Source organism: Crassostrea angulata, chromosome 5 (genome assembly GCF_025612915.1).
Source record: "Crassostrea angulata isolate pt1a10 chromosome 5, ASM2561291v2, whole genome shotgun sequence".
Lineage (NCBI taxonomy): Eukaryota > Metazoa > Mollusca > Bivalvia > Ostreida > Ostreidae > Magallana > Magallana angulata.
This window is the reverse complement of record NC_069115.1, coordinates 6,825,303-6,845,985: the sequence shown is the minus strand read 5'-3', so window position 1 is coordinate 6,845,985 and position 20,683 is coordinate 6,825,303. Positions and strand designations below refer to the sequence as shown.

Sequence of the window (20,683 nt, the reverse complement as noted above, 5' to 3'; positions counted from 1 at the left end):
TAAAATCTCGACATTATTTTCAGAAAGTTGAAAACTATAAGAAATAAAAGGCAAAGTTCCACGCTCGCGATTTTATATTCTCGCGATTTGATACAAACCAGCAGGGTCGCGGAATTAAGTACTCACGTAATATAAGGAATTTACAGTAACTAATGGAGTTTTTAATCAGGACTTCCTCCATACTGAAAAAACTCGCCTAAAAGCACGTTTTGCCTATAAGTCGAACATGATTTTTGGCAGAATTTTTCAGGAGTTATAGATTTCATGCTGAAAAGCCAGTTTTAAATTTTATTACATGTACATGTATGTGTCATTATCAGCTAAAAACCAAATGGTGCAACGTTTTCAAGAACCACAAAGATTTTTCAAAGACTCAAAATAATTCAGATGTGTTTTCATAGATAATTTGAATGTTGAATGTTTTTTCCCCTGTAGCTTTGCCTTCTACGAAATAAATTTTGTGTTATATCTGACAGGTTCCCATCTCTGTTATTTTTGTTCAATTTTCAAACTGAACGTTATTTCTAACTGCTAGATTTACTATTTTCAACTCTGTGAATTTCTGCCTAGGTTTCCAATATTCCAGGTTTCCAGCTCTATGTTATTTCTAACTAGATCACCATTATCTGCATTATATCTAAATAGGTTTTCTACTCCTTTATTTCCATTCAACTTGTTATTTTTGTTGAAAATTTCCAACATTTTACTATTCCTGTTCAGTTTTCCATGTGTTATTTCTGTTCAGGTATCCAACATTGTGTTATAATTGTTCAGGTTTCCAACATTGACGACGTGCTTACCTACCACTCAGACTTCCTGAACACCTGTATGAATGACTGCATGCTGACCGACCCAGACTTGCTCAGAATCGTCCACAAGTTAATGGTAGTCTGTGTCACCTTCTCCAACTTCATACAGGTATACCAATGATCAAAACAATAACAAAACAAAGAAATGTACAAGTACAGTCAAAAATAACAATAACAAAGTCTTATCATGTAAAGCCATATGATGAATTATCACACTTTACCAGAGATTGAGTCTTACTACTGCTGTGGAATCTGAGAACGTTCCGACGCGGGAGAGCTCTCTACAGGCCACCAGCAAGGAGCACCGGGAACAAGCCATGAAGGAGAAACTGAAGACCAAGGTAAGCCAGCCACACCCTCAAATTATATTAAGGTGCAACCACACTCTGATAAGAGAGATAACTCTCACTGGGAAAAATAACTGTTAATTCCTTTAAAAAAATTTAAATTACATGTAAAAAAAAAATTATTTCTATCAAAGTATGCCAAAAAAATTGTATGAACGTCTCCAAGTGCTTTAGAGAGCAATATATGAACTTGAAGTCTTGATATCAAACACGAAGGGTTGTCAACCAGTAAGATTTGCAGATCAAAATGTTGCATGCAGTCAACAGATGTCCATCTTATATACATGAATAAAAAATTCTCTACCATTAAGATAGAAGAATTTTCAAGCTACATCATTGAAAATATTTGAACATTAAAAAATTAAATAAATATTATGGTATTTATCTGTGAGAAATGATTTTAATGTAAAGATAGTTTGCTTTGAATGACAATACTTCCTTTGTTAGATGTTTGTGTCTCACAAGAGGAATGTAAGTGACTCATTTGTATTAATATTCATTAATCATTATTTCTGTGTAATACACTATCCCTACAGTCAAACATAGTTACAAGAAATTGTGATCTTCGTTAAAAATCATTAATTTTTGTTTTTGAGAAATTTCCTATTGTGAGGAAATGATCACATCAGCAAAACTTAACTGCCAAGAAATGTTCATGCATTTCTGGTATAAATGCACATTCATATTGGTTGTCTGTTATAACTGTGTTTCACTGTTCTCATTCATAGTCCTGTACAGCTTCTTCCTTTATAAGATTCTGGTGACGATCAAACTTTCAGCTTCATTAAAGTCTTAAGCAAGATGAACAGATGCTGTTGGATCTCTTAACTCTGACGCAAATGCTATCAGAATTCTGAATTAGATTTCAAGGGTATAAAAAAAAAAATTTGAATCATGGATATATCAAATATGAATATCTAGACCTGGGATATCAAGTCGGATATCATTCCTCATTCAGATATATTTCAGGTATCATTATTCAGATGTCATATCTCAGTCAAAGATATTTTAGATATTAAATAAAAGATTTTAAGATGTCGGACTTCAGTCATAGTTATTTCAGATACAAACATAAGATTTTCAGCTGGAAGACCTTAGTCACAGATATTTTAGATATCAAATACAAGATTTTGAGCTGGCAGACCTAAGTCCCAGATATTTTTTATAATTATCAAACATCAGATTCTCAGATGTCAGACCCCAGTCACAGTTACTTCAGATATCAAATATAAGATTTTAAGATGTCAGATTTCAGTCACAGATATTTTATATATATCAAACATCAGAATCTCAGACCTCAGTCACAGTTATTTCAGATATGAAATATAACATTTTAAGCCGGCAGGTATTAGTCACATATATTTAAGATATCAAATGTTAGAATCTCAGATGTCAGACCTCAGTCACAGATAATTTAGATATCAGATATCAAACCTCAAATATCAAACATTGGAGTCTTGGATATCTTAGTTAACTTTGATTCCCTGGGTCTATCAGATACTAGCATGTAAATAAGTTTTTAGGTTTCTTGTAGCATGAATCTTCAATATTCTTCAACTGATATCCTACATTTAGATGATCCTTATTCTTCAAGTAATACCCTAAATTATCTTTATTCTTCAAGTGATATTCAAAGCTATCTTTATTCCTCAGCATTATTTTGGTGATTTGTTAAATAAACCTTTGTAGTTGCTGATGTTAAAAATGTTAACATGATTTTAACAATTATAATACATATATTTGTTTTAATGGCATATAGAATTAGATAATGGAAATTTTGGCAACAAAGATTTGCATTTATTTGTTTGATAGAAAAATAAATAATGTTGTTTTTACCCCCAATAGAAATAATTGTGAAATAAACAATTTAAATATGATAGGATTGCTTAAAGATTGTATATTCATATTTCATACTCATTCACAATTCTTTCAACACATGTTTTGCTTTGGCAGGGAGTGGTCAGTGTATGGTAGTGTGGTGTGGTAGCGTGTGTCAGTGTATGGTGATGTGGTGTGGTAGTGTGTGTCAGTGGAGGATGAGTTGAAGGGTCAGTGTATGGTGGTGTGGTGTGGTAGTGTGTGTCAGTGGAGGATGAGTTGAGGGGTCAGTGTATGGTAGTGTGGTGTGGTAGTGTGTGTCAGTTGAGGATGAGTTGAGGGGTCAGTGTATGGTGGTGTGGTGTGGTAGTGTGTGTCAGTTGAGGATGAGTTGAGGGGTCAGTGTATGGTAGTGTGGTGTGGTAGTGTGTGTCAGTTGAGGATGAGTTGAGGGGTCAGTGTATGGTAGCTTGGTGTGGTAGTGTGTGTCAGTTGAGGATGAGTTGAGGGGTCAGTGTATGGTAGTGTGGTGTGGTAGTGTGTGTCAATGGAGGATGAGTTGAGGGGTCAGTGTATGGTGGTGTGGTGTGGTAGTGTGTGTCAGTTGAGGATGAGTTGAGGGGTCAGTGTATGGTAGCTTGGTGTGGCTGTGTGTCAGTGGAGGATGAGTTGAGGGGTCAGTGTATGGTAGCATGGTGTGGTAGTGTGTGTCAGTTGAGGATGAGTTGAGGGGTCAGTGTATGGTGGTGTGGTGTGGTAGTGTGTGTCAGTTGAGGATGAGTTGAGTGGTCAGTGTATGGTAGCTTGGTGTGTGTCAGTTGAGGATGAGTTGAGGGGTCAGTGTATGGTAGCTTGGTGTGGTAGTGTGTGTCAGTGGAGGATGAGTTGAGGGGTCAGTGTATGGTGGTGTGGTGTGGTAGTGTGTGTCAGTGGAGGATGAGTTGAGGGGTCAGTGTATGGTGGTGTGGTGTGGTAGCGTGTGTCAGTTGAGGATGAGTTGAGGGGTCGGTGTATGGTAGTGTGGTGTGGTAGTGTGTGTCAATGGAGGATGAGTTGAGGGGTCAGTGTATGGTGGTGTCGTGTGGTAGCATGTGTCAGTTGAGAATGAGTTGAGGGGTCAGTGTATGGTGGTGTGGTGTGGTAGTGTGTGTCAATGGAGGATGAGTTGAGGGGTGAGTATATGGTGGCGTCGTGTGGTAGTGTGTGTCAGTTGAGGATGAGTTGAGGGGTCAGTGTATTGTAGCGTGGTGTGGTAGTGTGTGTCAGTTGAGGATGAGTTAAGGGGGCAGTGTATGGTAGTGTGGTGTGGTAGTGTGTGTCAGTTGAGGATGAGTTGAGGGGTCAGTGTATGGTGGTGTGCTGTGGTAGCGTCTGTCAGTTAAGGATGAGTTGAGGGGTTGATGTATGGTGGTGTGGTGTGGTAGTGTGTGTCAATGGAGGATAAGTTGAGGGGTCAGTGTATGGTGGTGCGTGTGGTAGCATGTGTCAGTTGAGGATGAGTTGAGGGGTCAGTGTATGATGGTGTGGTGTGGTAGTGTGTGTCAATGGAGGATGAGTTGAGGGGTAGGTAAATGGTGGTGTTGTGTGGTAGTGTGTGTCAGTTGAGGATGAGTTGAGGGGTCAGTGTATTGTAGCGTGGTGTGGTAGTGTGTGTCAGTTGAGGATGAGTTAAGGGGGCAGTGTATGGTAGTGTGGTGTGGTAGTGTGTGTCAGTTGAGGATGAGTTGAGGGGTCAGTGTATGGTGGTGTGGTTTGGTAGCGTGTGCCAGTGGAGGATGATTGAGGGGTCAGTGTATGGTGATGTGGTGTGGTAGTGTTTGTCAGTTGAGGATGAGTTGAGGGGTCAGTGTATGGTAGTGTGGTGTGGTAGTGTGTGTCAATGGAGGATGAGTTGAGGGGTCAGTGTATGGTAGTGTGGTGTGGTAGTGTGTGTCAATGGAGGATGAGTTGAGGGGTCAGTGTATGGTGGTGTGGTGTGGTAGTGTGTGTCAGTTGAGGATGAGTTGAGGGGTCAGTGTATGGTAGTGTGGTGTGGTAGTGTGTGTTGGTGGAGGATGAGTTGAGGGGTCAGTGTATGGTAGTGTGGTGTGGTAGTGTGTGTCGATTGAGGATGACTTTATTTGGTGATTGTGTGATTGTTGAAGGTCGGATAGGGGAAAGATTTGGAAACCATTGGATAATTAGTATTCATGATGACTTAATTTTTCAAGAATTTCCTCTTCTTAAATTTATAAATTTAAACATAGCTATAGCAAAGTGAATACACTGTATACAGGAAGTCAATAAAAGTATGTTTGCTGTAATAGTGTTTTACTATATTCTTAACAAGATACTGAAGTAAAATCTATATTATAACATTTAACTTAAGTATTGGTAAATATAGATATGAAGATGGAATTACATCAGAATGAACATATAAAATACTGGAAATCAATAAAAATTTGCCCCTCAAAATTTCAATGGTTCTGACTGTTAGTTAGGATTTTGCTGCCAAATGTTATCAGATGTATTAAGAGTTTCAAGGAAAAAAGTCAGCATTGCTTTTAACAGCTGTTGACAGTTGATCAGTCGGACCGGCTCGCAAACTGTTGCCCAAGGCCGCGGGCAACAGTTCGCGAGCTGGTCCGACAGATCAACTGTTGCCCGAGACACAGTCAACAACTGTTTTGTTATACCCCTTCTAATCAATGACACGTTTTCGCGGAATGTGACGTCACCGGTCAACAGTCTTTTTTAACAGTCGATTTTAACAGATCCAATCCAACAGTTCCAGTCCAACAGTCAAAATGCTGGACTTTTTTTTGTATAAAGTTATATGGTTACTGCGTTTACAGGGGTATAACAATGTCAAATAATTGGCTGTTATCACAGATTAAGGATACATGGAATGTAAAAATGTTGTAGCTGTTTTCCTGTATCAAATCAAGTAAATATGGAGAGAAGGTTATCTTTTAATAAAACACATAGCAGCCAACAAGCTTAATTTTTATAAAGGTTTTTAAAATTTCCCCTGCATTTTCAGATGTTTATGTTTTGCAAAGGCTTTAAGCTAAAAGAAAACTAATATTAATCAGGTGGTGGCAGAGCATGTGGACTTGATGCTGGGCAGTGAGAATTTCGAGAGAACAATCGCCAACTTTGACAATAACTTCTCGGGGAAGCTGATAGAGCTGCTCAAGAAGATCATGGACCTCAGCTCGGAGAGTGGACAGTTTAAATTGCTTAACATTCTGTACAGGTAGCAAGTTTATCATATAGGCAGTTTGAAAATTCTGCAAATTTATACCAAGGACTTTCTTACTTACATGTAGTCACAAAAATTTAGTTGCATTTGATTAAATGATTAATGCAGGGATGTGACTTTTTAGCAGATTTGCTGATTTCAGCAGATTTGGAAATCAGTTCAAATTTAGAGATCAGTACATTAGACTGATGATTGATTGATTTTCTCCTTCTTATGCCATTTACATCCCAGCTAAGACAGAAATGCTTTGTTTTTGGTTTAGAGTTTTTTCTTTACTTTCAGGCTGGTTTTTAATCAAGTTTTTCTGTTTCCTGTCTTCCTTTAGGTTGGATTTTAATGGTTTTTACAAAGAAAAGTTAGAAGCAATGTCTGCAGAAAGAGCAATGATGGAATCTTCAATGCACAGCACAGACTCAGGTAAAAAAAAAAGAAAAAAAACCTTAAGTGAGACATTGGTGTCTGACTGTAAAGTCTTCTGTATAGGGTGTTGCTAAAACGCAGAACGGAAAACGGAACGGAACGGAAAACGGAAAAAAACTTATCTTATGTTATTTACTTATCTTATGTTATTTACTTATGTTATTTACTTATTAACATGCTAAACACATATGCTTTATGTAATTTTTAATATATATTTTTAAAAAATTAGGAATACTGAATTATTTATTCAAGAATAATATTATTTCCTCAAAATTAAAAGTACATGCATTGACCACTATATTCTGTTATAAAATATCCTCGATTCACATTTTGCGGAATAACTCTATACCTCAGGGTTCAAGCGTTTCCTTTCAGAAGCATGAACAATTCTCATTATTCCTTCTTTAAAACGTCAATCCTCTCTAGCTCACCAGCTGGTTTCAATACACGGCTATATATAAAGAAGTCTACAGGGTTTTGCATTTCAACAGGCCCGGATGATAACGTTGAAAAATTGTGCAAGGTCTTCTGAGTGACTTCCAAATGAAAAAAAGGTGTCAACATTTCCCATTATAAGTCTCCGTAAGAAATCTGTTTTCGATCCTGTGAATTTTTCCGATTAAAAATGATAATGTGTCAATGAAGTTTTTTTGGATATTTTTCGTTTCATCAATCTCAATTATTGCATTTTTACAGGTATATGTGTATTTTTTTAAATCATCCAAATGTGCTGCATGAATATTTTGAGATCGACAGACTATAGTCCCAACTTATAATCGGAAAATCAAACCAGGCAACGTCTAGAGCTCTCTGTTCGGATCATATGTATATATCTGCAGGAATGAACAACTGCCAAGTAATGCAAACGTAAACAAAACTGCATAGCTAAAAATACTAGTTTCATTAAGTACCAGGTATTTAATGTATTTTTATTTTGAATGTCGTCACTCGTACGGTTTTTCATCCTAATTATACTGTCTTTTATTAATTTTCAATCTAAAGTTGAAAATGATTACATGTTCAACTTTAGATTGAAAATTAATAAAAGACAGTACTGTATCGCCTGTATGATTTAAGATCGAATAGAACACCGAAAATTCAATATTGATGTAAGTATATATATATATATATAAAGCACTGAATAGAATCAACAACACTAGGCATCTTTAAAGTGTCGGATCTAATATATAGATACTAAGCCAGTAAACTGAATATAAAAAGCACTAAAAATGGCTAACGACAATTTCTATTGTTCGTGTCGTTAGCCATTTTTAGTGCTTTATTTATATATATATATATATATATATATATATATATATATATATATATATATATATATATATATATATATATATATATATATATATATATATCATATTTGAAATATAAAACACATGAAACGCTTTTACTAAGTGCCTACGTTACGCTGATATGCCAGCAATACAATACAAGAAAAATAAGTAAAAAGTTACAGCAAATTGACTCGTTTAATCATGTTAATATTTCACAATTCGTTTACATTTCGTACTCAACTAACGCCAATTGAATATAATGCTACATGTATATTTGATAGACACTTATAAGAATATCAATAAGACAGCCACATGTTGATAATCATTTATTAGATATTAATACATGATACAAAGTAATCGTTTCTGGTCAGTCTATACCCTTTTAAAGCGATAAACGTGATATGATATTTTCCGTTTTCCGTTCCACTTTCCGTTCCGTTTTCCGTTCCGCGTTTTAGCAACACCCTTCTGTATAGTATGCACCCCACACAGTTTGGAAAGTGGAAAATCCGTTGGTTGCCAGGAAGACACTGTAGAGTTTTAAATTTGTTGTGATTGATATCAATATAGGATAAATCCTGTCCAGTATAAATGTCAGTCAGACGTTTTTCCTTTTTAATAGAAAATTATTAAATAATGAATCTTTTAACTGCTTACCCATTGATGGGATGTCACATTTTGTTGTGACGATGTTGTTACGTGGCAGCCCAATGGTAGCATTGAATTGAAACTGACCTCGGCAGTAACGCCATATGATTACAATAATCATCAGAATGTGTGTACTTCATCAACCTGTTAACATTCTAGAGAATTACTCGTTGCTATGGTAATGTGTGTATTTCTTCAGGTTCAACTAATAGCATTCCAGCATCTTCGCTAGCCAAGGTTTTCTGATCCGCACCGCTTCTCACAAACCCTTGGCATTTCATGCTATCAAAAGTAGGGATTTTACCTATCCTATTTTTAAATCAGCCAAATGATGAAAGATGCCTTACTTCAACGTACCTGGTGCAGAAATGGCAACTTCTTTAGACATTGATATTGACAGGTTGAAAGAACGCTTTTAATGCCCAGTGTATTCAATAAATAGGAATAATGTGAAATGTTACACATAGATCGAATTCATTCAAAAGGTAAAAGACTTGGAGCGGTAAACAGTTGGTAATTCCCCAGTGTCAGAGTGCATGCCTCTGTTGATACACAATATTTGGTGTACTTGTTATTGCACCATTGAATGATACATGCATCATGAAGGCTCAAACAGAAAGACTAGAAAAATAATGGTTTTGAGCTATTCGTGTTGGAGACACTTGTGAATAAACAGTAGGAAAAAATTGGTAATTAAATCAGATATGCTTTGCATTTTTTTGATTGGTCGAACGTTTTCAGTAAACCCCAATCAAAATCAGGGTAAAAATCACGACTTTTGATAGCACGATATGCCAAGGGTTTGTGAGAAGCGGTGCGGATCAGACAACTTTTACTAGCAAATATGGCATTCTAAAGAATTACTGGTTTCGATGGTATTGCGTGTATTTTTTCAGGTTCAACTATTAACATTCTAAAGAATTACTGGTTTCTATGGTAATATGTGTATATCTTCAGGTTCGACTGGATCATGGCCCACTTCATCGTTTACGTCCCAGCGTCCAGAGTCTGCCCAGTATGTTCCCAGCATTCACCGCCAAAGACCCTCATCAAACTCCTCCAGTTAACACGTCACATTATAACCAGAAAATAACTGGATAACCACCATTATCAGTTAATCCGTGAGGACTTGTATTACTAGTGTGATGTACATGCTATGGGAAGAACAATACATGTTTTATGTTAAGGATGGAAAGAACATAGTCATTATTTCTGTCTTAATTTATTTAGCAATCTAAATATAATACATGTTCCGTACCATCAAAAAGTTTTAATGTCTTAATGTTTTGATGATGAAATTCAAATGGCTATAGTTTATACCATGGATTACCATAATGATGTTAGATTTATATTTACATATACATGTATGCTTAAATAACTGAATTAAAAAAAAGTTAATATTCAATTCAAAACTTGTCCTAATATTTGGGTGTTGATTGAATAAAGAGGTGATACTGTTTGAAATTAAGCTTTATAGTAAAAGTGAAATATGTGTGAAATAGGAATTATTTCTGTTCATGCATTTTGTGCATGATTTCTTTGTATTATAAAAATACATTGTTTTGTTTATATCCTAAATAGGTGCTGCCACAAAACAATATTATCTTCATTAGTGTCACAGCGACATATTAAATACGAGAGCGTGAAGGATCTAATTTTAATTAGATTGCACATTACATATCGTACAACTTCCGCACATGTTGAAATTTTGAAACTTTATGTGATAAAATAAGTTTACTCCAAAATTCAATCATGCAAACTTAAACGTTTATTATTAAAGGATATCATCTAATTCCCCGAAAACCATATATTTTTGTATTGAAGATATGTTTACAAAATTTTAAATGTATAATTTTTCATCTGCGCAATATTACTAAATACCTGGATTTCACATCCATAGAGTAAAATAGGTTTCACAATTTTGTTTAAAACAGCGCATTTAGTATATGGTTTCGCCAACATTATTGCTATTTTGCAAACATCGGACATTTTTGATATTATAGAAGTTTAGTTAAAATATATTCAAAGAATCGCAAATTATACAATTGCCACGTTAAGAGTCATAAATAGTTTACACAGCATCATTACAATCTTCAGCCTTCATGTTCATGACACTCCTAAGATATGGTCCAAGAGTGTTCCTAAGATATGACTTAGAAAACAAGTTAGAAACATCCCAAGACAAACTTAGGACACGTATTAAGATGTAGCTCGACGGTAACATAGGAACTTCTAAATTAGGGCGTCCTTATCTACTAAAAACATTCTTTTTTTCCCCACAATAGATCCAAAACAAAGGTCTTCCTAGTTATCAAGTATTTATGCATCATTATGCTTTTGATAACATGGACTTTATAATCTTAGAAACCCCATGAAAAGCATTCATTATTCAAATTCTGCTTAGATCTCCACTATCCTGTGTGTCATGTGCATAGAAGAGTCTCAAGAATAGTTTTTTTTAGCTCACCGAGACAAAGTTGGAGAGAGCTTATGTTATAGCCTTGGCGGCCGCGTCTGGACCTGGTTAAAGTTTTTGTTGCATGTCCTTTATCTAAGTTATTACTTGTCCTATCTTCACCAAACTTGCATGGATGATGCATCTGGACCTACTCATGGACTTGAAAGCTTGAATGCTGAATATGGGCCATGAATTTCAGATGCTGGAGGAGATGAAGGTTTTGTGAGCAGGTGCCCTCTGATGATCTGAGTTATAACTGGTTCTGACTTCATCAAATTTGCATGGATGGTGCATCTTATGATACTGATGCACTTGACAGGCTTGAATGCTGAATCTGAGCCATAGATTTCGGATGCTGGATGAGGTTTAGTTTTTTGGAACAGGCAACCTGTTTTATAAATAGTAGCTTGCATAGTTGATTTAACTATAATATATATGAATCACAGAGGTAGCTTCAGATGCAGAGCCTGATCTCCATTATCAAGGATGCTAAAAATAATCTACCTCACTCAAAACTACTTGATAGATTTGTTTGTTGTTAAATGATATAACTAAATAATGATATAATTAAATGATTCCTATGATATAGTATTGTATGATATGATACACTATTGTTTTATATGATACAATATTATATTATATGTAATAATTATATTGTAAAAAGTTATATATGAAAAGTAAGTAAAATTCATTAAATTGCTGTTAATGTACGTAAGTACGTTAACTAAAAGAAAGAGCCAAATCGTCTCCTGTGAGACTTTGAGTCTGACGTCGTCATGATTATTTCATGCAGTCCGTGATTTTTCCCAGGTGGTTGTAGGTCTCGACCAATCGATAAACTGGGCGTGTCAAGTTTGGTCCTGTCACTTTCTTGTCAGTTTGAGCCGCTGTAGATTTCGACCAATCAATAAACGGGGCGTGTCGATATCAATCTGGCTGTTTCTATAGAGCTATGAATTAACTATAAGTTTCCGTAAGAAATAGAGGGAAAAATACTCGGTAGATGTAAATATGTTGCTTTAGTAATATAATGCATTTCAAATCGCGGCTTATTGTCAATGCAAAAATCCCGTTAACGATAAGATCATTATCACGGTTTGTTATCAAAACAATATAACAAAACAATATAAATTATAATTGATCGATTGTGAACTATTTTACTGTTCTAAAAAGATATATCCAGGTAAACACCTGTAAGAGTAAAAATGAAAAATGCTAATGAGTTTTTAATTCAATTTTATTTCATGCATCAGAATATTTATGCACTATGACCACTGTTCCTAAACAAGTTCTATAATTATAGCCAGTGTATTCGCCGTCATGTAACCAGCCACCCGTTGACTCGTAGTATATGGTCAATGTCTGTTCAACAATTTCCTGTGTCATAAGTATGCACTGTCGGACTTCACAGTTTATATGAGTATAGGAAGAAAAGCAATAATTATGACTTAATTAAAAAATCATTTATTTTATGTCCCGTTATGCCGTACTTGCTTTGTATACTGATGGGTGCTTTAAAAATAAACCGATCATTTGTACGACTTGATGATGACGATGAGACGTTTCTTCACAATGTATATTTTACAATTAACAAATACATGTGTAATTGGATTAATTATCAATTAAATAATTACCATTGTTGGTTGTTATGATTTAGATTCACAAACAAACGTTATTACTTTTAAACGAAATATTATGTACGTATGCAGAATCTATGAAAATTTCGTCTTTTGGGATGTGTGTAATGCATAGTAACAGGGTTTTTTTTCAACATAATATACAGAGGTGCGTGCTACACATGGGATTTTACGGAAGTCTAAAATCTTTCGAAACTGCCATTGTCATGACTGGCTTATTTTCAAAACAGACTTATTTTCGAGTAATTTTCAAAACAAGAAATAGGTGGCTTATTTTCTAAAAACCGGCTTGTTATTAAATCAGGCTTAATTTTTAGGTTTTATGGTATCAACAAACAAAAATATAATATTAAATTGAAATTTGCACCAATACAACACACATGCAAACAATAACAAGACCCAAGCTTTGTTTACATAATAAAGAGTTTCAAACTTTTATATTTGATATAATGTGACTTCCACATTTTGATAGAGCTTTAACCATTCTAGATATCGAATGGAAAAAAAAGGTGTCATCAAATCTGTTTTCGTTCCGGTGAATTTGTGCGATGTATTCCAAGTAACTTCCAAATGGAGAAAAGTTGTCAACATCCCATCATAAATCTCCTTAAGAAATCTAGCTGTTTTCGTTCCGGCGAATTTTTCCGAGTAAAAGATGATAATGCGTCAATGATTGAAGTTATCTTTGAAGTTTTCCCTTTTCTCTATTTCAATCGCACGTAATTCTTTCACACGTATGTGCTGCATAAATGTATTGGAACCGAGTAACGATCAAGTCAAGGTAATGGTGTTACTGTTTTGAGATGAACTGGATTTAACTGTATCCTAATTTTGTAAGTGTGTCAGTTAGCGATGTGTCCTGATGTTGTTCATAAGCTTGTTGTTTGTATGCCGCCTTTGTCCTCTGTATGCCTGTCCGAAAACTACACTACCTGTTGTTGTCCTGCTGTTGTCCTAAGCTTTTGTACCCTGCTGTTGTCCGAGGGCTACCGTCCCCCCTTGTTGTCCGTAGGTTGCCATTTGAGGTGGTGTTTGGTTTCTTTTACGACCTTAATAACACAGAAGACACGAATATATCTTATGGTGTAACATTCAAGTAAATTAGGATTTTCAAAAAACAATGTACATGTAAATTCGATCATAGAAGAGATAGCCATTATCACAGTCAATGAGTCACTTAGCAACGTCCATCAAGGTGCCTTTTGCCTTTTAAAATGAACCACTATCAAGCCTTGGATAAAGGTTTCATAAATTTAACTAAGACATGCCAGTTTATTTTATCTCAGTCTAACCCTTCTACTCTCGATTCTTTATCCTGTGTCCAATATCAGATAGAGACTTGACCATTCAAAAACATCATCAGGTCATTACATAAAATATTGAAAGAATATACAAGCAGGTATAGGATACGCTTTTTAAAGTCACTTTTAGATGATAAAGAATAATGAATACTTTAGGAAAGAGAAAATTAGTTCATTAAATCAAGAATAAAGTGAGGTACTTACGGCAGTAGACACAGCACGTCGCACATCCAATGATAAGAATCACCACCCCAACTATAGGACCGGCAATCGCTCTGTAGAGAGAAAAACACAACCAATACAATAACAGATACATACGTGCTTACTTCTCTCTCTCTCTCTCTCTCTCTCTCTCTCTCTCTCTCTCTCTCTCAATTGCAAAGTTGTTTGTCAGTTATCATCAAAACTTGAGTGATAGATTGATATTAAACTAACACCTACCCTATGCTGAGACAGGTTCTACTTCCGCTACAGATATACCCAAATGGACAGCAGAAGTCCTTTCCTTTACAGCAATGGTATCCGTCATTGATGCACTGACTGTCAGAATAGCACACCCCGTAGCCTGGCGTACAAATGTAATTATATATAATTAATTCATGTTCATTGTACCCAAACTAATAAAAAGTAAGAGAGAGAGAGAGATAGAGAGAGAGAGGCTGTATTAGAACCCCGAAATTTACAAAAGTTAAAACTTACACGAAGCCACGAAAAAAAATACAAATACTTACGGGGGGGACCATCATAGCAATTAACGGGTACTGCAATAACGAAAACTGCCAGTAAAAGAGAGAGTTGAATCTCCATTTTTCCCGCCGTCAAGATGAGTAAAGTTGGAAAGTCTGCCCCGCAATAGTGTACCCAAATCCATGACAAGATCTTCAGACTTTCCCTTATTTATACCGGGTACAACTCATTGAAAAAGAAATATGCGATTTCGAAATACCGTGGCTATATTGTGACAAGCTGTTATCAATCTTACAAACAGTATTATCATGATCGGTTTATCAGCATAAAGTAACGGACAATTTAAATAAATCGATCTAGTCAAAATTTGATTTTTCATATATAAAGAGCATACGGTTCAGTTCTCGAAAAAGAATTCTCAGTTACTTACGCCGTGTTTCCGTGAGGAACATGGTCCATCAACAACAGTCCTCCGACGAACACAGCTCTATGCTGCTCTGGGGGCACTGTTCCAGGTCATATCTAGTGAATGTAGCTCTGCCTCTGTATCCCGCCTCCAGGAGTTTCTTGGGCGTCTCCTTTTCCTCTTGCCCTGTGGGTTCCAGGTAACGGCTTGGCGTGTAAAGCCGGATAGTGGTTTCCTCAAGGTGTGTCCTATCCAGCGCCTTATTTGCATTTCCATTGGCTCTTGTCCTGCTTTCCTCCACAGGTCTTATTTTGAGATCCTCTCAGGCCATCTGATGTTGAAGATGCGTGTGTTCTCCATAATGTATTTAAAGTAAAAAGGGTTCGATGGTGGTGGCCATTTTTATGTATTGATCGATCAAGCTCAGAAGAAGAACTTCATATAAAAATATATGAATTCACCTAAATTTAAGGATTAAAATATATGAATTTTGTCGTTTCTAGCTGAACAAATCAAATCTGATTATTTCAGGTCTTGTTAAAATGGTTCTAGGTATATCTGAATGTTATATTTTGTTGACCATTGGGCGCGTTAAAGTCTAATAAAAATAAAAGAGTGATGAGCCTTTTCTGGTTTTTTTTTTTTTTTTTTTTTTTGCTTAAGGTGGAATGCTATACCAAAATGTTATTTTATGAATTATTTAATATCATTTCTGAAAGATGATTTTATCGTCTATAATATTTATCGTCTATACTACAACGTGATTAAAAGCATTATATCGTTTTTGTTTTATTTTGCTTTGTTTTTGCATGTACATGTATGCGTCAGACATGATACTTTGATGATCCATGAGATAAAACTTTGGTGTAGCATTCCACCTTAATAAAAGCGGCCGTCGATATTGATTTTAAGGTTAGATACATAGTGTGGCATATTTATACGAAATGTACTGATAAATCTTATTTACCTTCAAGTGCTCATGTAAACCTTACTTTGTGGCATACGACAACAGGGGCTAAATTTGTGTATATCTTCCACCGAAATAAATATTTTTTTATATCTTACTTTTCAACCGTCTATGATTTAAAGACGACTATTTGTTATTTTAGTTTTTTTTATTTTTTATTACATGCTCTGCGTAACCTGTTATGTCTAGTGCCTGTGATTAATTAAAAAAATTGCCATTTTTTTAATTAATTGTGTGGTCGAAAAAATTTACGCATTTAGCAAAGTTGATGATAATTTGTCGCAATAGAACCACTGTATTTCGAAATACCGCATTCTTTCGTTGGCTTAATGATAAGAGGAGAGAGTCTCAAATTCTCGCGGGTAACTGCACGATAACAGTGGCGTCTTGTTGACATCGGTATTATTGAATTTGACACACGTTGACCACGGAGAGAAAATGGCGACCAAACTTTCTCTTTTTCTGGCAGTTTTTGTCATTGCAGTGCCGGCAGTAAATTGCTATTATGGTTTTCCTCGTAGGTACTTTTTTTATTTTCGTTTTTTTTTTGCCTCGGATTATAGATAATATAAACTCTCTCTCTCTCTCTCTCTCTCTCTCTCTCTCTCTCTCTCTCTCTCTCTCTCTCTCTCTTACTTTTTATTAGTTTTGGTACAATGAACATAAATTAGTTATAAATACACATGTAATTACATTTGTACGCCAGGCTACGGGGTGTGCTATTCTGACAGTCAGTGCATCAATGACGGATACCATTGTTGTAAAGGAAAGGACTTCTGCTGTCCATTTGGGTATATCTGTAGCGGAAGTAGAACCTGTCTCAGCATAGGGTAGGTGTTGGTTCAATATCACTCGATCAATTAATCTTTTACTGTGAGAATTCAAAAGTCTTGGATTTGTCAAGGGTGGCGGGGGGGGGGGGGGGGTGAACCCTCTTCCTCTTCTAGTTTTGCGTATGTCTTATAACCATTCAGATCTTTCAAATTTGTATTCCTGTTTACAGAACAATCGTCGGTCCTATAGTTGCCGTGGTCGCTCTGATCATCAGCTGTACCATCGGATGTGTGTGTTACCGTGAGTACAGTCTATAGTTTCTACTCATCTTAATGACCGTTCTTGCTTTGAACTGTCCATACGGGATCAAAGGCGAAAATATTACTTGTTATTAAGATTAAACGTAATACATGTATAATGAATAATAATATATATAATTGAATGGGTTTTTTTTATATCTCGAATTTTGAAGCACATATTGAAGAGCTCTTTACATTTTGTTTTATTAGATAAGTGATACAACTGTATACCGTAAGTTGAAAAAAATAAAGACCTACAAGGAAGTAGAAGAAGACCTGTTATCTATTTATTGTGACGGGTATTGCATGATGAATTGCGCTTTTACCACAACCCACTTTAAAAAGTGCGTCTAATTTTTCCCCCTAAATTGCGTTGTACGATAATTCACTTTATTTGATATCGGGTGATATTTAACTAGAGATTGGCTCTTCTAAGGATGTAGGTTTGCAATACATGTCTCTCACATCAAAGTCTTCAAGTGAATTAGGAAACTACGTCTATCTGTTTAAAGACTTTGGCGTTTTCTTTGTTAAGGTCGCAGAAGAAACCAAACGCCGCCACCAATGGTCACTTACGGACAACAGCAGGGTACAGTAGCGTACGGACAACAACAGGGTACAGTAGCGTACGGACAACAGGCCTACGGACAATCACAATCCTCTGGACCGCCTCCAAATTACGGACAAGCTACCGCTAATTACGGGCAACCTCAGACTTATGGGAATAATACGGGACAGTCTCCATCCTACGGACAGGGCTATAGTACCGGGGCACCTGTTGATTACTCACAGACTGCAGAAAATACACAGAAGAGTTGAAATCGAGTGCCTCGGGTGCCAGCTAGAAGTGTTGAGACAGCGTACGTAAGGAGGTTGGATAGTCAACAAATTAACCGTCAGAGTTTCCCTCGATTTTCAGATCTGAATTGTTTACTTATAAACTATCATTTTGTAAACAAAGATAGAGGAAACTTTTTGAATTTTTGTTCACTTTGTAGTAGTTTGTATATAAAAAAAATTCTTATTTTTTTATGCTAGGTCTTATGTTGATTACCCATCCTCCAGAGACAGACACGTAGCATCGTTTTTGAAAGTGGGGAGAGGGCAGACTCATCCAAAAAAAGGAATAAAGGTTACTTTCCAGAAAATCCAAATCCGTGGTGGTGGGGGGGGGGGGGGGGGGGGGGTGGCAGCAATACTTTTTAAAACTTCAATTTCACTGTATTTCCATATTTTCACCAGGTCCCAGAAAAGTCGGGGGGGGGGGGGGGCAACTCCATGTTAATTCATTTTTTTGTATGTAAATTGAAGAAAAACCGTTGCATGCTGCGCAAAAAAGTAGCAGCCCCCCCCCCCCCCCCCCGATGCTACGTGCCTGAAAGCTGTTATAAACCATTGACCCTCTTTTAATCTGGTTTTATTCACCACGTATACCATTTATCATTTATTCTTGCCATTATACATTAATGGCGAGAAATAATTCAATTGAAATTCTGTCTATATTGCCTGTTTCCCATTGCCATCCAAATAATATAAATATATATAATATATGAAATATAACGTTTGAACCTACATTTATATGATTTTGGCTTCGGAGCAATAATTGACACAATCTCTCACCAGAGGGCGTATTGCGCTTTGCTACAGTGAAAGCAATCGTAACTACTCGGCCATTTCCGTCACCGCAAATATTTTTTATCGGTTACGGAAAAGGGCGAGCGTGATCCGAATGTCAGTGAAAGCTTGTGGAACGCGCCCTCTGGTGAGAGATTGTAATTGACAGGGTGGTAAGTGACGTCACTGAACGTCATATGAAAATTTTGTCAGCATTGCGATTTTACGTATAATACCATATATAAGTCCATATGTGAACTAGATTTCGAAGAATATAAGACACGCTTGCACCATAAGTTGACTTCTTTCTTCAAAATCATTTTTAATTGTTGTGTATTTCATCAACTTCGATCAAAATAATTGATTACCTTTTTTTACACCTCTATCTTCGCGTTATTCCTATCATGCAAGTTATACATTTGTCATATATGTATAATAATTGTTTGCTTAATGATTTTATAATATATTATATACATGCTTATATTTATTGAAACCTATGGTGATATCTGATACTGAAATTTTCAAAACATGACATAATTTCGGTGAATTTCTGTATACTACTTCATGTAATTTCACCCGGTTATTATGATATAATAAACATGTACAGGGACAGATATTTTCGTATACAAGCGGTATATGACAAGTACTACCGTGCTTTGTTGGACTGCAGTGATTATTCTTACATGTACACTATACTTACATTTACAAAAATGTACACTATGCTTGCACGTAGACTGACGTAAAGTCGGTTCTCCCCCCAATCCGTTTGAAGTCCGATTGTGTTCATACAACTATTAATTGTAACCCATAATCAAGATCTACCAAGGGTATTTAATCAATTTGTCCGCCTACGAACACACGCATTCCTTGAATCTTAAAACACTTTTATGCATAATGTATCGTACCATCGTTTAGTTTATCAAACGGCTATTATCAAATTATCAAACAGGCTCAAATGAACGTTTATTTGATATCTACAATAATGGATATGTTAATTAATTTTATCCATTGACTATCGTACGTCATACCCGTATGAACCAGCAATTAATATTTTACAAGGCAGAAAAATAATTTCCCATAGTTGCTTGTGTAGATTGTCTTCTATTTCTTCTTTATAAAACACGTTTTTTTTAAAAAGGTTTTATCCATGGATTTGAAAAATATGTACAAAAAATACTATTTATTTTCATAAATAAATCTTTTATTTATTATTTTTCATAAAAAGTTTTTTACTTTAAAAAATAAAATGCCATTGAAATTACTGGACATCAATATATAAATAGTGCCTGTTTGGGAGGGTAACAGTAACAGATTTCAGTATTTAACATGAAAGTATAACAATAAAAGATATCAATATCATACATTTATGCTTACGAAATTTTTAAACTCTACAATGCATGTTTTAAAAAAATTAATTTTGGAATAAAAAAAAACCAGTTCATGTGACCACATTTCTTTTAATAAAAGGAATACTTGTCTGTCTTTGTTTGATACATGTAATTTACGAAACTTTTACTGCGCTATACCATTTTGAAATAAAGGAATATTATTAATGCCAGTGTTTTGTTATCTCTCTGGAATATATTTGTTTTTGAGGGTTCAGACTGACGTCTGCGAGGTTTACTGGCATTAGTCATGTCTTTCAAACACCTGCGTGACATGGATTTATTTACAAACATGGCCGACGTATTTGAAAATCAGACAGACGAGTAGAATCGTATTGTGTTTCTAACGTCTTGGAAGCCGAAATTGTCAGACTCACAATTCTGTGCAATCATTTGTTCATTTATCAGACGACACAATGTGAAATTGAAGTATTATGGTGTCATTTTCATCAAACTACACCAAAACCAATCTGGTCGACAAGGGATCTCGACAAGTAAAGACAAGTCTTCAAAAAAATTGAGAATTTTTAAAAAGGCAAGTTTTTTAAATTACCGATTGTATAGAAGTTATTTAACG

General features: G+C 35.6%; 3 protein-coding genes across 7 annotated transcripts in view; 2 read left to right on the top strand and 1 right to left on the bottom strand.

Annotated features, from left to right (window-relative positions):
* LOC128184830 (gamma-tubulin complex component 2-like) overlaps positions 1-9,983 on the top strand; it is a 36,760-nt gene extending 26,777 nt beyond the window's left edge. For 3 of the 5 annotated variants that reach the window (XM_052854440.1, XM_052854441.1, XM_052854438.1), the window contains 6 exons: positions 775-918; positions 1,034-1,150; positions 1,604-1,627; positions 6,049-6,212; positions 6,544-6,635; positions 9,536-9,983. In XM_052854440.1, the coding sequence (XP_052710400.1) occupies positions 775-918; positions 1,034-1,150; positions 1,604-1,627; positions 6,049-6,212; positions 6,544-6,635; positions 9,536-9,645 (651 nt within the window). In that variant the 3' untranslated portion in view covers positions 9,646-9,983. The remainder of the gene's footprint in view (positions 1-774; positions 919-1,033; positions 1,151-1,603; positions 1,628-6,048; positions 6,213-6,543; positions 6,636-9,535) is intronic. The other 2 variants (XM_052854442.1, XM_052854439.1) reach the window with 1 other exon arrangement.
* A 2,272-nt stretch (positions 9,984-12,255) lies between these two features.
* On the bottom strand, positions 12,256-14,890 carry LOC128184853 (uncharacterized). The gene is made up of 4 exons (XM_052854476.1): positions 14,706-14,890; positions 14,416-14,539; positions 14,179-14,249; positions 12,256-13,722 (listed from the first exon to the last, which is right to left on the bottom strand). The coding sequence occupies exons 1-4, from the start codon at positions 14,779-14,781 to the stop codon at positions 13,628-13,630; spliced, it is 366 nt and encodes a 121-aa protein (XP_052710436.1). The 5' UTR covers positions 14,782-14,890; the 3' UTR covers positions 12,256-13,627.
* Positions 14,891-16,385: 1,495 nt separating this feature from the next.
* LOC128184849 (uncharacterized) lies at positions 16,386-18,134 on the top strand. Its single transcript, XM_052854472.1, has 4 exons — positions 16,386-16,551; positions 16,741-16,864; positions 17,038-17,108; positions 17,643-18,134. Exons 1-4 carry the CDS (start codon positions 16,473-16,475, stop codon positions 17,924-17,926), a joined length of 558 nt encoding a protein of 185 aa, XP_052710432.1. The 5' UTR covers positions 16,386-16,472; the 3' UTR covers positions 17,927-18,134.
* The last annotated feature ends 2,549 nt before the right edge of the window (positions 18,135-20,683 follow it).

Coding starts and splice junctions, on each gene's coding strand:
- LOC128184853 (XM_052854476.1), bottom strand. CDS start 14,781: ATGGAGATTCAACTCTCTCTTTTACTGGCAGTTTTCGTTATTGCAGTA. Junction 14,540..14,705: donor TTGCTATGATGGTCCCCCCC/GTAAGTATTTGT, acceptor TTTGTACGCCAG/GCTACGGGGTGTGCTATTCT. Junction 13,723..14,178: donor GACGTGCTGTGTCTACTGCC/GTAAGTACCTCA, acceptor TGTGTTATTAAG/GTCGTAAAAGAAACCAAACA.
- LOC128184849 (XM_052854472.1), top strand. CDS start 16,473: ATGGCGACCAAACTTTCTCTTTTTCTGGCAGTTTTTGTCATTGCAGTG. Junction 16,865..17,037: donor AGAACCTGTCTCAGCATAGG/GTAGGTGTTGGT, acceptor TCCTGTTTACAG/AACAATCGTCGGTCCTATAG. Junction 17,109..17,642: donor CATCGGATGTGTGTGTTACC/GTGAGTACAGTC, acceptor TTCTTTGTTAAG/GTCGCAGAAGAAACCAAACG.